The sequence below is a fragment of the Ursus americanus genome, chromosome 6 (assembly GCF_024610735.1).
Source record: "Ursus americanus isolate L20-20 chromosome 6, mUrsAme1.1.p, whole genome shotgun sequence".
Taxonomy (NCBI): Eukaryota; Metazoa; Chordata; class Mammalia; order Carnivora; family Ursidae; genus Ursus; species Ursus americanus.
In genome coordinates, this window is record NC_142132.1 from 19,851,809 (window position 1) to 19,877,911 (window position 26,103).

The 26,103-nt window shown below is 44.2% G+C and overlaps 1 protein-coding gene across 4 annotated transcripts in view; it reads left to right on the plus strand.

Annotated features, from left to right (window-relative positions):
- Positions 1-1,544: 1,544 nt before the first annotated feature.
- XPNPEP1 (X-prolyl aminopeptidase 1) overlaps positions 1,545-26,103 on the plus strand; it is a 52,412-nt gene continuing 27,853 nt past the window's right edge. For 2 of the 4 annotated variants that reach the window (XM_045803067.2, XM_087862722.1), the window contains exons 1-3: positions 1,545-1,665; positions 8,429-8,517; positions 16,644-16,768. In XM_045803067.2, the coding sequence (XP_045659023.1) occupies positions 1,634-1,665; positions 8,429-8,517; positions 16,644-16,768 (246 nt within the window). In that variant the 5' untranslated portion in view covers positions 1,545-1,633. Of the gene's footprint in view, positions 1,666-1,696; positions 2,059-8,428; positions 8,518-16,643; positions 16,769-26,103 lie in introns of those variants that run through there. The other 2 variants (XM_045803069.2, XM_045803068.2) reach the window with 2 other exon arrangements.

Consider the following 26,103-nt stretch of genomic DNA (forward strand, 5'->3'; position numbering starts at 1 on the left):
TTAAACAACACAGACACAATCCCTGCACTGATGGTTATTTTGTGTGTGTGTGTGTGTATGTGTGTGTGTATGTGTGTATAAGAGGTGATAGAATACAATACACACAATTAAATTTTTATCATAGTAAAAGGTGATATGCATTATGGAAAAAAATACAGTAGGGTAAGGGGGATTAGGAGTGGTTAGTGGGGTTGCATTTTAAGTAGGGTGGTCAGAGAAGGTTTCTTTGAGAAGGTGGTATATAAGGTGCATGGGGGCACAGTTGGTTAAGCATCTGCCTTCAGCTAAGGTCATAATCTCAGGGTCTTGGAATCAAGCCTGGCAACAGGCTCCCCACTCAGCTGAGAGTCTGCTTCTCCCTCTGCCCCTCTCCCTGCTCATTCTCTCTCTCTCTCTCAAATACATAAATAGAATCTTTTCTTTTTTTTTTTTTTAAAGAGAGAAGGTGATATATGTAAGCAAAGACTCAAAGGCATGGTGAGAGAAAGGTGAGGAAGAGAGCCCTAATATTTGGGAGAAGAGCAAGTCCAAAGGCCCTGGGGCACCAGTGTGCCTAGTTTTCTCAAGGGTAGCAAGGAGGCTAGTTTAGCTGGAGTACAGTGAGCAAGGTGAGAATAGAAGGAAGTGAGGTTAGGGGCAGATCAACTAGAGCTTTTGGCTTGAGTGACATGAGGAACCATCAGAAAGTGCTAAGCAGAGTAGCAACATGACCTCAGACTTCAAAGGATTGACCTGGCTTCAATGTTTAGGCTAGAATGTGCAGGTGCCGGTGGCAGTAGGGAGGCCAGTGAAATCAATCACACAAGTGCGCCAGACCAGAGCAGGGACAGGTGGCTGTGGTGACAGGGGACGGATTAGGGATTCATTTTAAAAACAGGTCAACACCATTTTCTGACCTAGTGGATGTGGTGTTTGAACGAAGAGGGCAGGTATGACTCCAAGATTTTGGCCTGAGCATCCCGAAAGAATGGAGTAGCCACTGACTGAGATGGCCAAGACTGGTGGAGCACAGTTTTTTGTTTTGTTTTGATGCTTTGGGCCAGGAGCGCGGTTCAGACATGTTAAGTTTGAAGGGCTTGTTAGCTCTCCAAGTGGAGTGGCCAGCTGGGTTTTGACGTTGCCTGGGGAAGTGATTTTGGGGGACATCTCTGAAGCCTCAGGAAGTGAGGCCCTGCTGAAGTACTATCAGAACTGGCTCGTCTCTCTCCTCTCTGCGCTGCTAAAGGCCGGAACCTCCCTGGAGGGCAGCTCTTCGCGTCACAGCCCTTTCAGCCGGCAAAGCCCCTCTTTTTTCTCTTTGGGGAACAGTGAGAAAAATAAACAGAAATGATGCGCCGCGGCATGGCCTCCACCCCTTAACTGGCTGCAGAGAAAGAGGCAAAGCCTGCTGGGGTGGAAACGTAGACCCGCCTCCAGCTTCCCGCGTCCCAGACGGGACTGGGGGAGCTCCAGGCTGGTGGGCGGGGCCTGCGGGTGGGCGGGGCCGCGGCGAGAGCGCACGCCACAGAAAGGGGCGTGGCCGCTCGCCTCGCGCGCCAGCAGCGTGCGCGCCGCCCTCGCTCCTTCCTGCTCTTCCCAGGGTGATCAGCTGGTCTGCGCTCCCCTGACGTGGGCCGGGGCACGTCACCGCCGAATGGCAGCCTCCAGAAAGGCACCGCGAGTAAGGTGAGGGACTCTGCCGGGGAGCCGGCGTCTGGGCAGTGCGCGATCCCCGGGGCCCGGACGCGCATGTTGCACCCCGGAGGACAGGAACGAGAAGGGGAGAAGCGGCAGGCGGCCCATCACAGTCTGGAGAGGGCGCCGGCTTGCGGGAGCCCCCCGAGTGGGAGCAAGGGGAGGGGGCCATGCAGCCGGGCAAGTTCCGGTTCGTTTCAGGAGGGCGGCGGGCACCCTCTGGCAGTCGGATCTCGGCCCCCGGACGTGTGTGCCTGCGGAGCTTCGGCGTTCAGCGCGAGGGGCGGTGGCCGTGTTTCACCTCTCCCCCTGGCTTGGCAGGAAGGCCCCCGCTGTTGCAGGAAGTTGGCCCCTCCAGGCGCCTCCGGGTGGCCGGAGAAGTGGGTGAGCCCCTGCCGTCGCCCCTTTTCCCGTGGAGTGTAATTTTGAGATTATAACCCTGACAATGCACCAGCAATTCGCCTTATTGATCTACCATTGCCAGGAAGATAGGCAAGCGCGGGCCCATCCCCACCCACACGGTTTCAGAGGTTGGGTAAGGGAATACTTTGGCATAATCTCTAGAAAGATCCCACCAGTAACCTGCCCTGGGCTCTCCCTGGGGACAGGGAGGTGGGAAGGATAATCTCCTGGTCTCAAACACATTTCAGCCTATACTCCCCCCACAACTAGGGTATACTTATTACAGCAGCTAACAAAGTGGGAGACAGAAATGTTCGGAGATCACAAAGACTGGAAACCAAAATCCCTGGCGATCCACACGGGATCAGGGATCAGCCATCCTCAGCCTGGTTGAGATTTAAATGAATAAATTTGGCAGCATGGTCAGGCTCACTCGCTGAACACAGACCATGGCTTGTACTTCTGATTGTGAGTGGACAGACCCCAAGCTGACCTTGACCTGGCCTTGGCCTTGCTTTGTCACGTTGGGGATGAGTGGAGAACCAGACCTATCCTGTGGAAGGATGTGGGGAGGTGTGGCAAACCTGGTGTGGTAGGAGTTGCACCTATGTTAAGTGCTGGCAATGGGGTTAGGCAAGTGGCTAGTGATGAATTAGGTCCTAGGCACATAAATAGCTTTGAGGACCGAGATTAGATTTATAGAATCACAATATTTTGGGGGCAGAAGGGTCTTTCGGTGTCAGCTGGCAGAGCTTCCTTACTGCACACAAAAGGCAACAGAGGGCTGAGAAAGGCCATTTGCCCCAGGCCCTTCCCCTAGTGGCAGAATTTAAGTGCTCTTCAGTGTAAACAAGTTCTTGTAGTTCAGGTAAAATTGACTTAGGTAAAAAGGGGTTGATCTGGCTTCTAGTGCAGCTGAGTCCAGGAGACCAACACTGGCATCAGACTTGGCCTCTTTTTTGCATCTCTTGGCTCTGATTTCTTAAGTATTGACTTCGTTCTGAGGCAGACTTTCCTTCTGGGAGGTATGACCATTCTGTGCTGGCAACCCCAGCAGAAATAGAGCCCTCTTTCCTAATGGAGCACAAATCCCAGATCTGATTTCCAGTGGGCTGACTTGACCTTATGTTTATTCCTGAATCAGTTGTGGCCACAGGGATAGATTATCCAGGCCTGGGGCCCAGAACTTGGTGGGTGAGGGGATGAGATTCATCCCAAGTTCGTGGACTGAAAATGGAGACGGGACAGTTTCGGATGGAAACCATTGTGCTTTGACCAAAAGAGGGAGGGATGGATTTGGGGTGGGAAAAGACCACATTTCCCACTACTGCACCCTAAAACTTGTTTCAGTCTACCTTTATCTGAACTCCTGAGGTGTGATTGAGCAACTTGGTCCTTGTTTTGCCCCATCCTGAGTGATAGATGTGTATGATTTTCATCATGGACCAGGGTGTGGGGGATGATAAGCAACAGCCCTGGATTTCTTTAGAAAGAGAGAGAAGATGTACCCTTCCCATCTTATGCACAGATTGAACAGGGAGTTCTCTGCTTCTTTCCCCTTACCCACCTCCTGGCACATGGCCCATGGCACATGGCACATGGTGATGTTGAGAAGGTGTAGGCTGAAGAAGTCCTGGGAAGGAGAGAAGCACTGTGCTGGCAGTTGGGAGGCCTGGACTGTAGTTCTAGGCTACCTCTGTCACCAACCAGCTGTGAGGCTTCCAGCAAGTTGTTTGATCTCTGTTTCTGTTTCTTTGTCTAGAGGAGGGAGCTGAGTTGGATGGTCCCTGAGGTACATTGTAGCTCTAACATTTAAATGGTAGCCCTGCTTCAACTGAGCCTGAGAATGTGTCTGTTCACGTAAGTGAAGGGTGGCTGGATCTTGGATTCTGCAGTGACCAGGGTAGGACAGGAGCAGAACAACTGTAATGTTGAGCTGCTTCATGGCCCCTTTGATCCTGACAGGAAGGTAGAGGTAGTGATGCTAAGGGAGAGAGCTTGAATTCAAATTCCCCCATGAGCATCAGGGTCAGACTTGATTTCTTGACTTGATTTCTTGTTTCCGCTTTGCAGCGGAGGTATGTGGCCTGTGGCAAGTTATCTTTGTTCTCTTGTAAAGAGAATGAATAGAGCTACTTCTGAATAATTTCCCTCCAGCTCTCTTGCCTGTGTCCTAATTAGTCACTTCACTGGGACCAGTCAACTCCAAATGTACACAAACCGACTTCCTTGGCTCACCATCTTGTCAACAGGTATATGAAGTCAAGGGAAATCAGGTGACTATGTTACATGGATCTCTGTCCAAAAAAAAAGAGGTTTCTTACTTTGTAAAATGTTATAACACCTTTATTGAGATTTAATTCATGTACCACATAATTCATCTTTTTAAAACATACATTTCAGTGGCTTATAGAATATTCGCAAGAGTTGTACAATCATCACCATCGATTTTAAAACATCTTTATCCCCCTGCCAAAAGAAACCCTGTACACGTTAGCAGGCACGCCTCATTTCCCCCAGCTTCGCTGTAGCTCAGGGCAATGGCCAGTTACTTTCTGTCTATGGATTTGCCTCTTCTGGACATTGCATGTAGATTCATACAATATATGGTTCTCTGTGACTGGCTTTTTTCACTTAGCATAAAGTGTTTTCCAAGTTTACTATGTTGTAGCATGTTCTCATTATTTGATTCCTTTTTATTGACATAATATTCCATTGTATGGATAGACCACTTATTTATCTGTTCATCAGTAGATGGGCATTTGGGTTGTTTCTGCTTTTTGGATATTATGAATATGCTATGAACATTTGTATACAAGTTTTTATGTGGATTTAATGTTTTCAATTTCCCATACCTAGTGGAATTGGATAGGATAATTCTTTATTTAACGTTTTGAGGAACACTGGACTGTTTTCCAAAGTCACTACGTCACTTTATGTTCCCACCAGCAATGTTTGACGGTTCCAGTTTTTCCACATCCTTACCCATACTTGTTATTGTCTGTTTTTTTTTTTTTTTATAACTTTCCTAGTGGATGTGAAATTATATCTCATTTTGGTTTTGATTTGCATTTCCCTAGTGGATAAAGATGTTGAAAATCCTTTCATGTGCTCATTGGCCATTCGTATATCTTCTTTGAAGAAATGTCTATTCAGAAATGTCTATTCAGATGCCCTTGACCATTTTAAAACTGGGTGGTCTTTTTATTGTTGAGTTGTAATAGTTCTTTATATACTCTGGGTGTTCGACTCTTATCAGATATGAGTTGCAAATATTTTCTCTCATTTTATTGGTTGTCTTTTCACTTTGGTGGTATCCTTTGAAGTACAGAAGTCTTCAGTGAAGTCCAGTGTATCTCTTTTCTTTGGTTGCTTATGCTTCTGATGTCATATCTAGGAAATCATTGCCCATTCCAAGATCAGGCAGATTTATGTCTATTCTTCTAAGAAAACATTTATGTTTACGATCCATTTGAGTTAATTTTTATATATGGTCTGAGGGTAAAGGTTCAACTTCATTCTTTTGCATGTGGATATCCAGTTGTCCCAGCATTATTTGTTGAAGAGGCTATTTATTTTTTTCTCCATTGAGTAATTTTGGCACCATTGTCCAAAATTGACAATAGATGTGAGAGTTTATTTCTGAACTAATTCTGTTTCATTGATCTATAAGTCTGTCCTCATGCTACTATCAACACTATCTTGATTACTGTAGTTTTATTAGTTTTGACATCGGGAAGGATGAATCCTCCAACTTTGTTCCTTTTCAAGATTGATTTGGCTGTTCTGGATTGCATTTTCATATGAATTTTAGGATCTGCTTGTCAATTTTTGCATATACAAGCGAGTTGAAATTTGATAGGGATTGCATCTAGATTATTTTGGGGAGTATTGCCATTTTAACAATATTGAGTCTTCCAATCCATGAGCATGGAATGTCTTTCCATTTATTTAGGTTCCTTTAATTTCTTTCAACAATGTTTTGTAGTTTTCTGAGTATAAGTTTTGCATCTATTTTGTTAAATTTATTCCTAGGTACTTATTCTTTTGATGCTATTATAAATGAACTTTTCTTAATTTCATTTTTGGATTGTTAATTTTAAGTATATAGGAAAACAATTTATTATTGTATATTGATTTTGTATCCTGCGGCCTTGTTGAGCTTGTTTGTTCTAATTTTTTTTGTGTAGATTCTTTAGGATTTTCTATTTTGAAGATAATGCCCTTTGCAAGTAGAGATAATTTCACTTCTTTTCTAATCTAGATGCTTTCTATTTCAATTTTTGCCTAATAGCCCTGGATAGAACCTCCAGTACGATGTTGACTGAAGTAGCAAGATTGGACATCTCTGTCTCGTTTTTGATCTTAGGGGGAAAACACTCAGCCTTTTAACATTAAAGATGATGTTAGCTGGGGATTTTTGTAGTATTCTTGATCAGGTTGGGGAATCTCTCTTCTTCTGGTTTATGGAGTACTTTTATCATGAAGAGGTGTTGGATTTTGTCAAAATGCTTTTTCTCTGTCTGTTGAGGTGATCATGTAGTTTTTATTCTTTATTCTGTTGATAATTGTGTCTTACATTAATTTTTGTATGTTGAACCAGTCTTGCATTCTTGGGATAAATCCCATTTGGTGATGGTGTGTGATCCTTTTTGATGTTACTGGATTCAGTTTTGCTAGTATTTTCTTGAAGATATTTGCACTTATATTTATAAGAAATATTGATATGTCTTACTTTTTAATGAAAAAATGTATGATTCCCTCAATAAAGAACATCCCATTCTGTCCAACAAAATTAAATTGTCCATCAGAGAACAGGCCTGGAGTGATTGGTGAAAATGTCTGGTCTTCTGGTTCTGTGTGTAGTAGACTGAGCTAATTGCAGGCTCTTCTCCCTCTACTAACACATAAAAATGTGGTAAAATTATAACAGAATTACTTTTAAGTTCATAATTGAATAAAATCCAAGCCCTTTGTATAACCTGTAACAGGCTCCTTGTTGCCTCTCTGATCTTGTCTCCTAATCATGTACCGTCCTACCTGCCAGCACACGCAACCACACTGGCCTCCTGGCTTTCTCTGATGTATACCAGGCTTTCTCTGATGATGCCTTAGGGCCTTTGCACTTACAATTCCCCTTTTCTAGAACATTCTTTTCTTAGACATTCACATGGCTTGATCCCTCACTTTTTTTTTTAGGACTCTGCTAAAATATCATCTGTTATCAAAGATACTTTGCCTAGCAACCCCATATAAAATCACCTTTCACCTTACCTCTCTGACACTCTTCCTCTTGCCCTGCTTTACTTTTCTTAATAGAACATATACTTCCCGACAGACCATATTCTTGTTTTGTATCTGTTGCTGCTCTTCCTGGATCATCCTCTTTTCAGCATCCTCCAGCCCCTACCCCACACCCTTGTAAACCTCCTGAGATCAGAGATGTTGTCTATTTTGTTCACTGTTGTGTCTACAGTATGACCTGGATTATAGAAGAGTCTCAATGAGTATTTGTTGACCGAATGGACTTGAAAGAGAGAAATCCTCGCATGCCAGAAATGTAGGGGAACTTAAAGCTTGAATGGTAGCTGGTAAGCTGAGCCTGGGGAGGTTATCAGAATCTATAGGTCTTCACACCTGGGGTTCAGGGCATCAGACTATCACTGTATGGGGATAGGAGACTTGTGGGTAAATCTCCTATCTAAGAAAGTAAAGTGGAAATTAGTCTTATAAGCAAACAGCAGTGACAGTAGTGCCTGTATAATGCAGGACATGTCTAATTTTCATACATAAAGTAGTGTCTACTGAAGATAAGCTCTTAATAAAAGATTACAAAACATATAAGGAATAACTTACTGAGGGGGAGCCAGCAGACCCAGCAAACTTGAAAATTACTATCCCAAGACCACCTAATGGAGAGTCTGAAATGAATTCTAAAATAAGGGCCCCAAATAATTAAAGCTAAGAGAAGGAATAGAAACCATAGTTTCTATGGGATGTCATGAAGAAAGAGCAGGCAAATTTAAAAAGAACCAAAAAGAATTTATACATATGAAAAATAAAGTCATTGCAAATAAAATCTTTTTAGACTAGTTAGACAGGAGATTAGACATAGCTGAAGAGAATTCAAGAATTAGAGGTTAGATCTGAGAATGTTTGCCTACCATGGTGCTGTTTCAGCTTTAAGTTTGTTTTATCTGAAACTTTTACTTATTTCGTTATGATACTGGGGTGAGAGTCCTTCTGAGTCACGAAGGAAAATTGCTAAGTCAAGTAGATATCCTCTCTAACTAAGCCTTGCCACGTTTCCTATGGTCAAAGTCTGCAATATCCTGTTCTTTCTCTTCTTAAGGGCGAATCACCAGGATTTTCAGCTGAAAAATTTAAGAATAATTGAGCCTAACGAGGTGACACAGTCAGGAGACGCAGGTGTGGAAACAGGTAATATTTTGCTTATTAATTAGATGGAATGTCTCAAAAGAATTTTAGGTCCCTGTACCCTAACCCTAAGTTGGGAGAGAAGAGAAGGTAAAGGATGAATAATTGTTCATGGCTGGGACGAAGGGGACATATATCTGGAAATTAAAAACCATTTTGTTCTTTGGGTTCTAGGTAGTTGGTTACTATTTATATATTTACCACTTTTTTAAGGTAGTAAGTTAGAGAATTATAATGTTTACATTTCCTATTTCTGGGGATTGGGCGGTGGTAGTAGAGGAGGAGATAGGTTATTATAGAAGATGCCCTATTCTAGGGTCTAGGGGTGCCTGGGCGGCTCAGTTGGTTGAGTTTCCCACTCTTGATTTTGGCTCAAGTCATGATCTCAGGCTTGTGAGATTGAGCCCTGCGTCAGACTCCAGGCTTAAGAGTCTCTCTCTCCTCCTTCTCACCCCCCTGTCCCAAAAGCCCAATTCTGGTTTTCCCCATCTCCAATGTAAACTTTTATTGACTACCTTAGAGATTGGCTTTCAATTTTTGTCATAAGATTTTGAAACAAAAGTTTATAGTCTATTACTCTGCTGTATAAATTATGCATTCAGGAAAGTCTTTTTGGGAAACATTTCTGGAACCATGCTCTCTTGCCAGAACTGGTTAGTTGTGTTGTTGGGTTGCCAGAAACCTGAATTCTGAAAAGTGGTGTATTACTATATTTCTATCCCTTGAAAGCTAGTGCTTTTCTGTGGGCCACCCAGGAGAACCAGAGCATTTCCTTTTAGTCGACTGCAAAAATTGATTACCTGAAGTTCATAAACCACGACTGGTCTCTCTTTGGCAGAGCAATGCTGTAATTGCATGCAGCGAGGCCCCGTTTCTTTAAAAATATAGATAAATATATCCAACATATTTTGGGCCATATTAGGAGGGAGGAGAGCAAGAAGGAAGAAGGAAGGGGAAAACAAAGTAAGGAAAGGGAAACAGTAATAGAATTATCAAATGTACAGTTTAAAGAGAACTTCTCTTTAGTTTGTATGAAGAAATAGAGGTTCAGGGGACATCAGTTGTCTGAGGTTGCAGATCCCAACTGGAAATTGGAATCCACTTGTTTTGATTCCCTCGGTCCTAGAATACTTTAAGAGAGCCTCTCTCACGTCCTCTAGATGATATGGTATAATAGAGCATAGACTTGGGAGTTGGATAGATATTAGGTCCTGGTGCCTGATAATCCAGTTGACTAGGGCGAGTATTTAACTCTTGTTCCTTTATCTGTAAAATGGGAATACTGAAACCTCCCTTGGGAGGGTTATGTTGAGAATTAACCATGAATGTATGTAAAGCCCTTGGTCCTCGCTCAGCAGTGAGAGAAGCAGACCACTGCCTCTGAAGCTGTTGATGCTGGAGGAGCAGCCTGGCATCTATGCGTGTGTTAAGATGCTGAAATTGGAGTAAACTAGCCCCTTCTATTCTTATAACAAGGCGTGTAGGAAACCCAGCTGGTGCTGCAGATCCAGGTTCAAATAATATTTCTTGAGCTTTTATAATGTACCAGGTGCTGTGCATGGTGCTTTCACACGTGTTGTTTCAAGTTGAATTCTCCTACCCACCCAGTGAGGTAAATACGGTGTGCTTTTCATGTACTTCTAAGCAGTGGAAAGTTTTGTTTATGATAAATGCTGAAGGTTTCGGAACTTACTTCTAAAAGCGGGCCCACATATGCAAGAGACTTTGAAATGAGTCATTCTCTTTAAAGCATGATTTAAAAATACCTGGCAGCGTATGGGCTAATGTTACATCATGGACTAGGCTTGTTGCTCTTGGCTTCCTACTTCCCTGCACACCCTGATTAACTCTTGGCTGCTTCTAAATTTCTGAAAGTAATGGAATGTGGAATGAGCAGATGCTGTAATACGGCGTCGTCTGATATCCTAGCTCTCTTCTTTCGCTGAGGATTCATTACTGTTGATTCTATTGAGTCTGAAAAGATCATGACATGAAGTTGGGGCATTCCCTCAGCCATCTTTGAGTGAGCATATGTAAGTGTTAGGTGGTGGGCTAGATCCTGGGATTCAGGAATGTGGATGACATGTCCCTGTCTTAAGGAGAAGCAACATATATACCTGTTGCACTGTTTATCACTTGGCTTTCAGGGTTAGTTAATTGTGTATCTAACTCTGTGAATTGCACACACATAACATGTACTACGTGCCAGGCACTGCTTCTGAGGGCTTTTTTTTTTTAAGATTTTATTTATTTATTTGACCGAGAAAGAGACAACCAGCAAGAGCGGGAACACAAGCAGGGGGAGTGGGAGAGGAAGAAGCAAGCTCCTAGTGGAGCAGGGAGCCTGATGTGGGGCTCAGTCCCAGGACTCTGGGATCATGCCCTGAGCCGAAGGCAGACGCTTAACGACTGAGCCACCCAGGCGCCCCCTGAGTGCTTTGTACATAGTAACCTGTTTGGTCTGCGTAAGACTCTCATCTCTGTCTTGGCTGCTTCTTGTACTTGTACCAGCTTTGTCCCCTCCTCAGCTAGCTGCTCACCCCTTCAGTCACTTTCACGGCCTCTTGTGCCTGTGGCTACAGCTGCCCCAGTCACCTTTGTGCATTGTCACCACCTCAGTGGAAGCTGCTTCCATGGCCACAGCCCATCGCTTTGGCTGCTGCCCATCACTGTCTTCCTCACCTTTGCTGTGGCTGCCGCTTACCATGTCCTAACTGTGGGTTGTGTTATTGGGAGTTCTTTCTTTGGGTCTGATTTGGTGACAAAGAAGTGGCTGCATCTGACCCAGGACGCCAACCAAATGCGAAGGGCGTGGAGGAGGAGGAGAAGGGAGCAGGGGCAGTGGTGATGGCAGGTGGCATTGTTTAGGGAAGTGTGAAATGCCACTGTAGTGGAGTAAGTCCAGTCAAGAGGAAGAAAGTGACGATGAGGCAGGAGTTGGTGATGAAGGCCAGAATGTGGCGGTGACGAGGCAGGTTCTGGTGCCCAGGAGCCAGAGAATGCCTTTGACCAGTTCCATTTCGCCTTTGATGGTTTTCAGTTTGTAATTGAGGATTTTGTGCTTGCCATTGGTTCTGTTGACTTTATTGATGAAGTCCGTGACTGATAATGTTGATACATACTATAGTCATTGCTATGAACACCTGGTCAGTGCCATCGAAATCCTTAAGTCAGAATGTGCCCATGTAGAAGCCGAATTCTATAAGAAAATTAATGATCTTGACAGAAAATACATTGGCTTCTATCGTATATTTGCTTTTTAAGATTCCAGATGCCCAGGCTGTACTCCAGACTAATTAAATTAGAAGTCCCCCAGGTAGGTCTGTTTTGCAGCCAAGGTTGAAATACCGCTCCAAAAGAAGTCTGCATTTTGGCTTGACTCTTTTTAATGTTAACTTGCTTAGAAATATGGTTCGAAACCCCTGAAAAATGTCATAATAAAGTTTCAGATGCTGGCAGGCTTGCAAGGTCACAGTGGGCTTTATTTTAAACCCAGTTGGAGGTGTTGACATATAAACTTAGGTTGGATCAGGGAATCGTGATCTCCCTTTCTTAGGTAGATGAGAAATTACAGGTTCAGTAGATTAGACAAAAGGAAAGGATGCTCCCCTGTAAAGTATTCAGAAGCAGCTATAATGCAGGGAACATGGGCATGTTTGCATTGTGACTAGGACCATTTCCAGTGACTCTGTCTTTAAGTACTTCTGGCCTTTGGAGACTCTGAGATGGAGTTCTGAGGCTGGTGGTTGAAGCTTCCCTTGCAAATTAAGAATGGGGCACTTTTTCAGTGAGTTCCAAGATAAGTATGGTACCTCATAGGGAAATCTATGGGAGGTTACCATCATGACTGAGACTTCTGTAGCCCCAGTTGCTGGTGATGATGGAGAAGAAGCAGATGAAAATGTTGAAGAAAAAGAAACTTAAAAAGACCCATACCTAGCAGAGTTCAAGCTACAGTGAGTCAAGGTGTCAATCCTTGAAGGTAACTGGTAGTTTAATGGCCCTAGTATAACTCTTCCTTATGTACAGCATTGTTTGTTAGGATGTTTTTGGTTAAGTAAAATATTTTTTATTTGTTTAAAAAATGAGTTGGCAAAATCTGAAACCCTGGCAGCACCAGATGCTGGTGAGGAAGTGGAGCAATAGGAGCTTTCATTCATTAATGGCAGGAATGCAGTATGGTGCAGCCACTTTGGAAGACAGTTGGCAGTTTCTTACAAAACTAAATATATTCTTACCTTACGATCCAGTGGGCAGGCCCCTTGGCATTTACCCAAAGGCGTTGAAAACTTATGTCCACACAAAAACCTGTACATGGATGTTTATGGCAGCTTCATACATAATGGCCAAAACTTGGAAGTAACCAAGGTGACCTTCAGGAAATGAATATGAATTGACTGTGGTACATCCAGACAACGGACTGTTATTCATCACCAAAAAGAAATGAGCTACCCAGCCATGAAAAGACACAGGAGAACCTTAAATACATACTGCTTTGTGAAAGAAGCCAGTCTGAAAAGGCTATGTATTATGTGATTCCAGCTGTTTGACTTTTTGGAAAAGGCAAAACTATGAAGACAGTAAAAAGAGTAGTCATTTTCAGGGATTGGGGGGCAGTGAGAGGAGGGATAAAGAGATTGAGCAGAGAGGATTTTTAGGGCAATGAAAACTATTAAGCTATTTGTGTCATACTGTAACACTGGATACGTGACGTTATGCGTTTGTCAAAACCTACGGAATGTACCACACCAGGAGCGAATCCTAATATGAACTGTGGGTTTAGGGGGATAATAACGTGTCAGTGTATGTTCATCAGTAATAACAAATATACCACTCTGGCAAGAGATCTTTTTTTAAAATTTTTAAAGAGAGATTTTATTTATTTATTTGACAGAGAGAGACAGCAAGAGAGGGAACACAAGCAGGGGGAGTGTGAGCCGGAGAAGCAGGCTTCCCGCTGAGCAGGGAGCCCGATGTGGGGCTCGATCCCAGGACCCTGGGATCTTGACCTGAGTCGAAGGCAGATGCTTAACGACTGAGCCACCCGGGCGCCCTGGCAAGGGATCTTTTTAAAAAAAATTTATTTTATTTTTTTTCAAGTTTTTATTTAAATTCCAGTTAGTTAACATATAATGTGGTATTAGTTGCAAGTGTACAATTTAGTGATTCAACACTTACTTACAGTGTCGGGTGCTCATCACAAGTGCTCTCCTTAATCCCCCTCCCTCATCCCTCTGCCCACTTCCCCTCTGGTAACCATTAGTTCTCTATAGTTAGGAGTCGTTTCTTGGTTTTCCTCTCCTTCCCCACCCCACCCATGTTCGTTTGTTTTGTTTCTTAAATTCCCCATATGAATGAAATCATATGGTATTTGTCTTTCTCTGACTGACTTATTTCGCTTAGCATAATGCTCTCTAGCTCCATTGGTGGGGGGTCTTAATTGTGGGAGAGGCTGTGTGTATGGTGGGAGAAGGGACGTATATGGGGACTCTGTATTTTCTGCTCAATTTTGCTGTGAGTCTATAACTCTTTTAAAAAAATAAAATCTATTTAAAAAATGAGCTGGAAAAACTCACTATTCTACCAGAATTCTAACAGTATAGTTATGTGCCACTAAATGGGATATAGGAAAATATGTATGGTCACTGTTTTATAATTGGCTTTTTGTGAAGTTGTTTTGTTATATACCCGGGACTATAGCTAGAAATAGTCATGTGCTCTAGTGAATACCTACTATCAGCTGGGTGTGTGACCTCAAGGAGAAGCAGATTGGAGCCTCAGTGGTCTCTGTTCACTGCTCTAAAATATGGCGGGAAGGAAACAGTCAGAAAAACTAAGAGGCAGCCCACGGAATGGGAGAATATATTTGCAAATGACACTACAGATAAAGGACTGGTATCCAAGATCTACAAAGAACTTCTCAAATTCAATACACGAGAAACAAATAAACAAATCAAAAAATGGGCAGAAGATATGAACAGACACTTTTCCAATGAGGACATACAAATGGCTAACAGACACATGAAAAAATGTTCAAAATCATTAGCCATCAAGGAAATTCAAATCAAAACCACACTGAGATACCACCTTACGCCAGTTAGAATGGCAAAAATAGACAAGGCAAGAAACAACAATTGTTGGAGAGGATGTGGAGAAAGGGGATCCCTCCTACATTGTTGGTGGGAATGCAAGTTGGTACAGCCACTCTGGAAAACAGTGTGGAGGTCCCTTAAAAAGTTAACAATTGAGCTACCCTATGATCCAGCCATTGCACTACTGGGTATTTACCCCAAAGATACAGACGTAGTGAAGAGAAGGGCCATATGCACCCCAATGTTCATAGCAGCAATGTCCACAATAGCTAAATCGTGGAAGGAGCCGAGATGCCCTTCAACAGATGACTGGATTAAGAAGTTGTGGTCCATATATACAATGGAATATTACTCAGCTATCAGAAAGAACGAGTTCTCAACATTTGCTACAACATGGACAGCACTGGAGGAGATAATGCTAAGTGAAATAAGTCAAGCAGAGAAAGACAACTATCATATGATTTCTCTCATCTATGGAACATAAGAACTAGGATGATCAGTAGGGGAAGAAAGGGATAAAGAAAGGGGGGGGTAATCAGAAGGGGGAATGAAACATGAGAGACTATGGACTATGAGAAACAAACTGAGGACTTCAGAGGGGAGGGGGGTGGGGGAATGGGATAGACCGGTGATGGGTAGTAAGGAGGGCACGTATTGCATGGTGCACTGGGTGTTATACACAACTAATGAATCATCGAGCCTTACATCGGAAACCGGGGATGTACTGTATGGTGACTAACATAATATAATAAAAAATCATTAAAAAAAAAAAAATAAAATATGGCGGGAGTGGCGCGCCTGGGTGGCGCAGTCGTTAAGCGGCTGCCTTAGGTTCAGGGAGTGATCCTGGCGTTCTGGGATCAAGCCCCACATCAGGCTTCTCTGCTGGGAGCCTGCTTCTTCCTCTCCCACTCCCCCTGCTTGTGTTCCCTCTCTTGCTGGCTGTCTCTCTCTGTCAAATAAATAAAATCTTAAAATAAAATAAAAAATAAATACATAAAATAAAATAATATAATATAATATAATATAATATAATATAATATAATATGGTGGGAGCAGAGTAGATCCAGGGTTTTCAAACTGAGCCCTAAAGGGGTCCCTAGGAGTCTATCCCAGTAAAGCTGGATTTTTTGGGGGAGGGAGTCACCAGCTCAAGAAAATACAAAATAGAAACAGAAATAGAAAAATCATTAAAAAAAAATGTTAAATGTAGTCTTACTAGAAAATTTTAAACTTTTACTAATTTCTATGTACTCAAAAAGAGCATTGTCTCTGAGTGAGTACAGACTATTTCTATGTGATAAAGGCACAGATGATGCAAGCTGACTTTTAAATCACTTTAGTTAGTTCTTCAAAAAAACCTTTTCTCAAAAAAATATTGATATCAGTGAGCAGTTCTGATAAATCATACTATATGACACCTATAGATATATGACTAGATAAGATTCACCACTGAGCAGGGAGCCTGATGTGGGGCTCGATCCCTTGACCCTGGGATCATGACCTGAGCCCAAGGCAGACACTTAACCGACTGAGCCACCCGGGCGCCCCTTGTTATCTGTTTTTAATTACCCACCAGTAATTGGTGTCTTTGCAAGTTAAATAAAGGTCTATGTAATTTTTTTTTTTTTGGTTTGTATAACATTTTTATGATTTTGTAGTGTACTATTGTATGTATTATAGTATTTTCCCCCATTTTTTTTTTTACTATAAACAAATATAAACAGGTATCTTTGTGCATTTATTTATCTCTTTAGAATATAGTTCTGGAAGTGAAAGAAGTAACTGACCAGTTTGGAAGTGAGCATTAGTAGCGCAACCTTTCTTGCCACAAATGGCTATTTGGAAGTTGTACATGAGCACTGTGAACTGTCAAGCTTCTGGGACCCTTGGTTTTGGTCTGGTGGTGGGGTGGTCAGTTTGAGGATGCGGCCGGGTTAGGTCAGCTGGCACGTGCGTCTCTAGGGCTCCCTTTGAACTAGTCATTGAGTCGCATGGGGCAGGCTGGTTTTGGAACTAACTCTCCTGTTGTTGCAGACGGCGGAATGGCTCCAAAGGTCACCTCAGAGCTGCTTCGGCAGCTGAGACAAGCCATGAGGAACACGGAGTATGTGACAGAACCGATCCAGGCCTACATCATCCCGTCGGGAGATGCCCACCAGGTACTGAGTGGAGATGGGCTGGTCATGGATCTCATCAGCCTCTCCTCTGTTTTCATTCTTTTCTCCCATCCCCAGTGTGTTTGTAGGATTCTAGTTGTCAGTCCACAACTAAGCATGTCCTCCAGGGCTTGGCACAGGGACCTGTGTCTAATAGGGTCTCACCGAATGCTTGTTGATTTGGCCCTGGCTTCCTTATTTCCGGTGAATATAGCCAGCTTTCAATACCTTGTGGAAGCATTAGTGGACAGATGAAGGAACAGAGGTCTGGGCCTTTGTGTTGCTGACACATTTTACCCATCTCTTCTGCCACACCCTGTCCTTACAAGAATTGTCTGTCCTCCCTTCTCCCCACCTCCCCTTCTCCCCACCCAGATCCATCCCTCTTGACATGGCTGGAGGAACAGCCAGAAAGTTGTCATGGATCTCTACACCAGCAGATTTTAGGGGTAATTCTGAATACCACCTTTCCTCTCCTTCCCCTCCCCCCCACAACCATTACCTTTGATGGAAGCAACTCAGTACGTGCCTTTTACTTGTGAGAACACTAGTGACCTAAATATGGAGGGACTCGGGTTTGGAGAGGTAGAGACTGCATGTGATGGGGCAGAAGGGTGAAAGGATTCTAGTATCTACTCTTGCAGGTCATTGAGTCAGCAAGTGTTTGAATATCTATACCATGGCCATGGGACTGCAGGGTTCCAAAGACGAATTGAAGATTGAGTTCCTGCCCTCGCTATGCTTATGGTTTGATAGAGGGATGAGACAACTTCCATAGAGCTCTTCCATAGAGTTGTCTGTACATATATGTTTTATAGCCTTTGCTTATGTGCAAGGCACTGCCCCAGGTGTGGTGTAGGACACGAGCATGAGAATGGTCCTGTTCTCAAGAAGCATACAGTTGAGTAATGGCATAAAGACATGTCTGTATAACGAGGTGGAGTGTGGACGTGCCATCAAGAAAATCCCGACAAAGCACTGTGGAAGTTTGAGGGTGAGAGGGAAGGTGAGAGAGAAGATGACGGAAGTCTTCACGAGCAGGGGAGGCATTTGAACTGGATGTTAAAGAATGGGTAGAGTTGGATAAATGGAGGAAGTGGAAAGAATTCTAGGTGGGAAGGTTAGTAGGAGCAAAGGCAGAGAAGCAGGGAAGGTTGGAGTACTTTTCAAAAACACTATGGCAAATTCCCCTGGCAGAAACCCAAGGAGGGCATAAGCAATAGGGGGAAATACAGCTGGCGCGGTAGGATCCTTTAGTTGCAGGTAATAGAAACTGCCTTGAGATCCTTTGAACAATAAAAGGGCTTTCTAAGGGTTTAGGGGCAGGGCCACTGCTTTGGCAGAACTCCAGCTTGTGATTGGTGGTCTCTGGACTTGTGGAATGTCAGGGCCTCAGATGGGGTATCTCATGGAAACTGAGGGCAGGAATGCAGCTGGCCCAGAACAACTGGGATGGAAGGGTTTCAGCTCTCCCCATAGATCAGTTTCTCCCTTTTTTAGGCAACAAGGTAGACGGTAAATAGGAGGTCATCCAACAGTTCCCACATTTATATCTCTTGATCTTTTACTTTCAAGATACCAGATTGAGCTAGAACCGTAAGCCCAAATCCAGAGTCCTGGGTGAGAACTTGAATAGCGTAGTAGCTTGGGGTTTACCCTTGGTCCTGGTGTGTGTGTGCGTGCGTGTGTCTGTCTGTCTGTGCATATGTGGATGGCATGTGGTGCAGACATGACTGATGAGGGTCTACCGTGATGGAGGGGCAGCATGTAAGAAATTACTGTAAATTGAGCAAATTGCCAAAAGGTGTCCACTTTAGCCCCTTTTCTGCCCCTCCCCAAAGGTGTCAAACCCCATGGTTGTGACAATAGTGTTAACCAGGGATAGCAGGAAGATTGGATCCCTGCCTGGAAACAAGATTTCCTGGCCTCAGGAGCAAATGAAGGGCTGAAATGAATAACCAAAGGGGTTAGATAATTTGAGGCAACAGCATAAAGTTCAGTATACTTGGATGTTTAGAACAGTATTCTGCAAAGATATTCTACAGTATTCCTGTTGTGTCTCATAAGGTGTTCTGCAAAAGGAGTATTCAGTGGTCAAGAAAAGAGTGAAATAAACGGAGCAGCTTCTTTTTATTATTATGGTAAACAAGTGTAACATTAAATTTATAATCTCAACTATTTTTTTTAAAGATTTTATTTATTTGAGAGAGCGAGTGAGAGAGAGTGAGCCCAGGTCGGGGGGGGGGGGCTTCTGGGGAAGGGCAGAGAGAGGGAGAAGCAGACTCCCCACTGAGCAGGAAACCCAACATGGGGCTCAGTCCAAGGACTCTGGGATCATGACCTGACCTGGAGGTAGATGCTTAACTGACTGAGCCACCCAGGCGTCCCCATCTCAACTGTTTCTGAGTATACAGTACAGTAGTGTTAACGGGTGCACATTGTTGTATAATAGATCTCTAGAACTCTTTCATCTTATAGAACCGAAACTCTGTACCCACTGAACAACCCCCACCCTCGCCTCCCACTAATCACCACTCTACTTTCTGTTTGACCGCTTTATCTACCTCATATAAGTGAAATCATACAGCATTATCTTTTTGTGACTGGCTTATTTCACTTAGTATAATGTCTTCAAGGTTTGTCCATGGTGTAGCTTATGACAGAATTTCCTCTTTAAAGGCTGAATGATAATCCATTGTATGTGTATACATTTTTTTTATATATACCACATTTTAAAAAATCCGTTCATCTATTGATGAGTACTTAGGTTGCTTTCAGCTCTTGGCTCTTGTAAATAATGCTGCAGTGAATATGGGTGTATAAATGTCTCGTCGGGAACCTGTTCTCAATTCTTTTAGATATATACCCAGAAGTGGAATTGCTGAATCATACAGTAATTTTTTTTTTTTTTTTTAAGTAAACTCTACCCCCGTGGGGCTCAACTCAGGATCCCAAGATCAAGAGTTGCATGCTGTATGGACTGAGCCAACCAGGCACTCCAGTAATTCTATTTTTAATTTTTTGAGGAACCTCCATACTGCTTTCTGTGGTGGCTATACCATTTTACATTCTCACAGCCGTGCACAAGGGTTCCAGTTTCTCTACATACTTGCCAACACTTCTTTTCTTTTCTTTTCCTTTTCTTTTCTTTTCTTTTCTTTTCTTTTCTTTTCTTTTCTTTTCTTTTCTTTTCTTTTCTTTTCCAATAGTGGAATGCTAACAGATATGAAGTAATACCTCATTGTGGTTTTGATTTCCATTTTCACGATGATTAGTGATATTGAGCATCTTTTTATATGCTTCTTGGCCGTCTGTATGTCTCTTTCGGAGAAATGTCTATTCAAGTCCATTCAAGTCCTTCGCCCTTTTGAACAGTTTCTTAACTGCAGGACTTCTCAGGGCCTTTAATATGGAAATGTGCACTGTGCAACTCTAAGGAGAGAATGAAGTATTTAGCATTTTCTAGACTTAAATGTCCATGGAATTCCCACGGTCATCTCAGGGGTAGGCTCAGGGACTCAGTGTTCCGTGGAGTTCCTTGGTCTGTTGATCCACAGCAGTATGGTCTGTTGATCCACAACAGTACTTTTCATGCTATAATGGGTCAGAACTTGATCCTCGAGGAGGTGAGAGGAAAGGCAGATCCTTGTGTGGAGAGGAGAAGCCGCTGAAGACGAGGGTTCTGCATGTAAAAGTGGGTGAAGGGGAGGCGAGAGAATGTGAGATAGGAGTATCGGAGAAGTAGCACATCTGGCTGGAGCGGGGGTTGTGGCCTGTGAGGAAGCCATGGTGGCGGGGTACATTACTGTTAGATTTGAATAGGTGGTGGGGAGGTGGGGGGAGGTGGGTACGGTTTAGGGTGGGGGTGGTCACAATTCTTCCACTCACCTCTGTTCTCTGGGATAGACGGACAAGATTGCCCACCTTCGCAGGCACCGGAGTCTCATCGTGGTTGAGGACTAGATGAATACGTAGGTTGGCCAGCACAGCCTGGGCTGAGGCACGATGGGAGGTCTGGGTAACAGGCACCCCAGCATTTTAGAAGGACCGCCTCTAGCCTTGTCCCTGAGGAAATCCTTCTTTTCCCCCCTGCCTCCTGCCAGGGCCAGGCTTTAGCCTTTGAACTTGGGCTTCATGTCATGTGGATTCTGTGCTGATGTACCAGTGGTTTTCATTTTCTGCCTTTCAAGCACCAGATGGTTGCCCTGGACTGATTTGATTGCAGCTGTTTTATCTCAATATTGAGCAGGATGGTGGATCCTGTGGTGGGAGCACATTATATAGCAATTGGTGTGGGGTCTTCTCTAAGTCCCTGCCTCGGTCCGGGTTCTCCAGAGAGACCGAACCAATAGAATATATAGAGATATCTACGTAGAGAGAGACTTATCCTGAGGGATGGGCTCCTACATTAGCTCCCCTGGTTCTCAGACCTTCGGGTTTGAACTAGAACTATACCACCAGTGTTCCTGGCTCTCCAGCCTGCAGACAGCACCAATGGCATGTGTCCCTGTCTGAGTTAAAGGCCTGAGAACCAGGAATGCTGATTTCTGAGGGCAGAAGAAGACAGATGTCTCAGCTCAAATGAGAGAGCAGATTTGACTTTCCTCTCTACTTTTGTTCCATTCAGACCTTCAGTGGATGGGATGCTGAACACATTGGGCCATCTTTAGTCTGCTGATTCAGATGTTGTCTCTTCCAGAAACCACCTCACAGAAATAGCCAGAAATACTGTTTTACCAGCTAGCTATCTGGGGATGCCTTAACCCAGTCAAGGTGACAGAAAATTCACCATCCCAGTCCCCTAGCACAGTGTCGTGTGAAATTGGGTCTCTCCTCCGAGAGGGTCACACAGCCTGTTGCAGAGTCCCAGTCGAAGACTCCTTATGGTTCTACTTCATGGGGGAGCCTTCACCTCCAGGGGAGGCCTCGGTGTAGGAAAGGCTGGACCGTGAATGTTATTTGAATTGAAGTTCAAAGTTTCTGGTTAAGGGTGGGTTGGGATTTCAGTTTGTATTCTTCTGCCTGGAGTTAGGATACAATCTATATGTTTACTGGTAGGGGATGTCCTTGTAGCCAAGATAAGCCAAGTTTGTTTTGATATTCGTGGTTCTGGGTGCTGTTTGTGAGTTGTGTTTTTTTGTTTTTTTTGGTCTGTGTGTGTCATTATAAAGCTGTTTCTAGTCTGATACCCTGATTTGGGCTGAATATGCCCAGAGCAGTTCTTTGTTAAACTGGGGGCACGGCAGTGAGACTGACTGAAGCACAGGGGATATTCCAGGCTCTCCCCAGCTCTTCATCCCCTGCTCATGATCCCAGCATATTAGAATTGGATGGCTTCTCCCTGGATGAGGAAGCTGAGAGTCAGGAATTTAGTTTTTTTTCAGATAGTTACGGGACCCACTGAGGACTTTTGAACAAGAGGGTGACGTGATCAATCAAAGGAGTAATGGTTAGTGTGAATTGGAGAAGGGACGTACTGGGAACTGAGAAGGCATTGGGAGACCATTGCAGCATCTTGGGAGTCCGGGTATGGAGGGCTTGGACTTGATGCTGGCCTTAGGAGCAGAGAAGAGGGGAAGGATTTGGAGGAGAAGCGGTAGAACACAGATTGAGTGTGGACTTTACAGGCAGATGGCAGAGGGGCTCGGGAAGGTTGGAACCTGGGAGGGTTCGTGATGCCATCCAGAGAAACAAATGAGAAGTCCTGAGTTCCTTGTTTCAGTTCCTTTGGCGAGGTGGGGTGTAGTTGGGGTGATGGCTAAGTGGGACTCTGGGCCCTTGCCAGGACTGTGAGGACAAGGAGCAAGGGTTGGCTTTGTGTGTGACCTGCCGCAGCAGCCTTCTCAGTAATAGAGAGGCTGCTGTTCTCTGTGGCTCTTGTTCCTAATTGTTTCGTTTCAGACTAGATTCAGGGTTGATGGAATTTCTCCTACGGGTGGGGAAGGGAGGGTGTTGGAGAATGAAGGGGAATCTTGAATTCTGTCCTTTGTGTACTTTCCAAAACACAAATACACACACCCACACACTGTTCCGTGCTAGAGAGAAAATGCACCCCAAATGCATAATTGCGCAAGGACCAGGCACTCCGGGAGTCTGCTTCTCGCTGTCCTCTGCAACTCTAAGGGTTCGTTCTTTGTAAACCCAGAGCAAGGCTTGTGGTAATCATGAATTTGGGCCCAGGGGGACTTTCACAGTGAGGAATTGTCCATTCTTTCTGGTAATCTGGATGCTTTCATGTACCATCTAAGTCAAACATTGAGATTTGTTGGTGCCACTGGCTCTAAACCAGGAGAATCATTGGTTGGGGCCAGAGCTGTGCCAGCACTGCCTTTTAGAAATCCAGATTCTTTATCCTCCCCATCTTTAAGGCTTCATATTCTGCTCTTGGGCGTAGTTTAACCAAAGGGTCATGTTCTGTCAGAGGCGACTGCCAACTTGAGTTTTTGGCTATTTTTATGGTTCCTTCTTCTGGAAGACTTGAATCAGATTTTCCTAACCTCTGTCCTACTCCCATTCTTCCTGGAGTCGGCTTCCTGTTTTGTATTTCTTAAACAGACTCTCTCGTAGGGTGGAGTAGTGATTTTTATCATAGAGTGATTTTATCCACTGTATTAATTAGAGTATTGCTAGCTGTGGTAACACATCTTACGGTTTCAGTGGCCTGGTACTTGTCTCTTGTTTATGTAGTGGTCTGGAGTGGGTGTTTTTGGTTAGTGGGTGATACTAAGAGCAGAGTGATTCAGATATCCAGGCTCTTTCCATCCTCTGATGCCATTACTCCAGCTGGTGGAAGGGGGGAGGAGTATGGAGAGGCCACACGCTTTTTAACTGTCCTGACCCAGACATCACCTCGGCCCCACATTCCATTGGTGAGAACTAGTCATGTGACCCCACCTAGATGCATGGGGACCTGGGAAATGAAGTCCTAGATGGGAATATAGTTGTTGGCAAGAGTAGGGGGTTTTGTTATCATCACCTAAGGCAGGGCATGGTCCTGAAAAATTCTGATGCGTGGGAGTTCTCGGAGTGGAGTGGGTCAGAAAGCTTTGTGGAAGAGGGCATGTTAGAGCTGGGTGTTGAGAGGTGGCTAAGGCTTTTTTTTGTTTTTTTTTTTCTTATTTGTAGATGTGCTTTATTTGGCTGTGTATTATTAATGTTGATTGAATTAGATGCCAATGCTTAAAAGTTAGGTGATCTCTCATGAATGCATATATATTTAGCTTCTGAAATACTGAGGGGTGGGAACATGTGGCCGGCATTCTATGAGAAGAGCTGTTCTCTGGAAAAGTCACTTCCTTATCCTGCTTTACTTGTTTAGTTTACTTGCCTGTACCCTAAGACATTTGAGTTTGAAACCACAGTTACAATCCTTCCGGTATGAATAATGTATTAGTTTCCTACTGCTGCTGTAACAAATTACTGCAAACTCAGTGGCTTACAGTAACACACATCTATTCTCTTAGAGCTCCGGAGCTCTGGAGTCTACAGTGGGTCAGTAGGGCCATGTTTTTTTCTTGAGGCTCCAGGGGAGAATCTATTTCCTTGCCTTTTCCAGTTTCTAGAGGCCACCTGCATTCCTTGGGTTGTAGCCCTTCCTGCATCTTCAGAGATGGCTCAGGTTTTAATTAGGTAGAGGGAAAAATGTTCATCTTGCCTTCTACTTGTTTGTTTATTCAGCAGATAATATTGGTTGAGGACCAATATGTGTTACCTATGCTGTGATAGTACCAGGGACAGGGACAAAAAAACAAATACCCCAGTCTCGTGGAACTTATATTTTGGGGCAGGATAATACGATTATAATGTGAGAAAGAAGAGAAGCATCTAGAAAATGCTATACAGAGAGGTAACGGCCAGGTGGCCACTTTGGGTAGTCCAGGCAAGCCCCTCTGCAGAGGTGATGTCTGATCTGAAATGTAGTTACGAGAAGGAACTAGTCATACCACGATCAGAGAGTGCCTTTGATAGGCACAAGAAAGAGCATGTGCAAAGGCCCTGAAGCAGGAACCAGCTTAGGAAGTACAAAGAGCAGAAAGCAGGTGGTGTGGCTTGAATGTCTCGAGTGGCTGGGAGAGTGGAGGAAAGCTCTTAGAGGACAGCAGGGCCTAGGCAGGCTGTGCCTTTGGGACTGGGCTGAGGTTTGGATTTTATCCTAAGTCTGATGGGAAGCTATTGGTGGGTTTTGACAGGATGCTAAAATGGCGTATATAGGCATTTGAGAAAGCTCACTGTGAGTGTGTGCGAACAGTGGATTGTTGGGTCCCTGGTCTGGGTGGAGATGATGGAGGCCTGGACTGAGTGCTGGTCTTAGAGATGGAGAGAAATGGTGGTTTTGTAGAAAAAGCCAATAGCTCTGCTTCCTTGTTTCTTTTTCCCAGCATGCTAAGGCTTTGGATTATTTGAGACCTTTTTCTGTTCTCTGGGGAAAATGTTCTTGGGTTTTGCTAGCTTCACAGCTGGGGGAAGAGTAGCAGGCCTAGGCCCAGTGCTTGTCTGGACTCTGCCTAGCCCGTTGCTGTGGAGGTGACAGCTTCGGTCAGTGACGGCTTCCTGGCATGTTGACTACTTAGGTCATGTCTAGACATTCTTGCCCAGACCTTGTCTTGATCCCAAACCAAACATGTTCACCTGCTGTTAATTCCACCTCCCTCTGGAGAAACCTGCCTTTTGCCTTTGCTGATAGCAGCTCCTTTGAGAGGCCCTGTGCCTCCTCTCGGGCTTGCCCGGGTAGGGGTGGAGCATTCCTGGAGAGCTGTGTCCCTGCATGGAAGAGTCTAGCTGGGCCGAGATAAGCAATACCTTCCCTGCCAGCCCTTTGCTGGCATCCTCACTGTGCATCACAGGTGGGTGAACCCCAAGCAGGGGAACCTCCGTGTCCATCAGGAGTGTCCCCTGTGTCTTCCCCATTGTGTACTGTGAGTTTTAGCATGAGAGTTATTTTTGTTGACTTAGTTTCCCCAGCCTCTTGGCTGCTTTTGCATCATTCAGGAGGAAACGAATACTACCTGTTCTATTGCATATACGCAGCACTCTCAGCTTTCCGGTGAGTTGTTTCAAACATTAACTTACTCTTCCTCACAACAGTTCCTGGAGAAGGGTGGGAACTCTCCTCTGCCCTCCATTTTTGCCGCCTTTTTCTTTAGTCCTGCACCCAGTGATTACTGGGTTATAATCAAATAAGAATTCTACAGTTCATAAATGCCGCTGGCGGCCATCTCTTCTTGTTCTTACTGCTAAGATCAAGTGTTCCTCTATGTGTTGGGGATAAAACATGTGCCTGCTGTTGCTTTCAGCGGTCTGAGGGGACCTGTTTTAGAAATGAGGAACGGAGCCTGTGA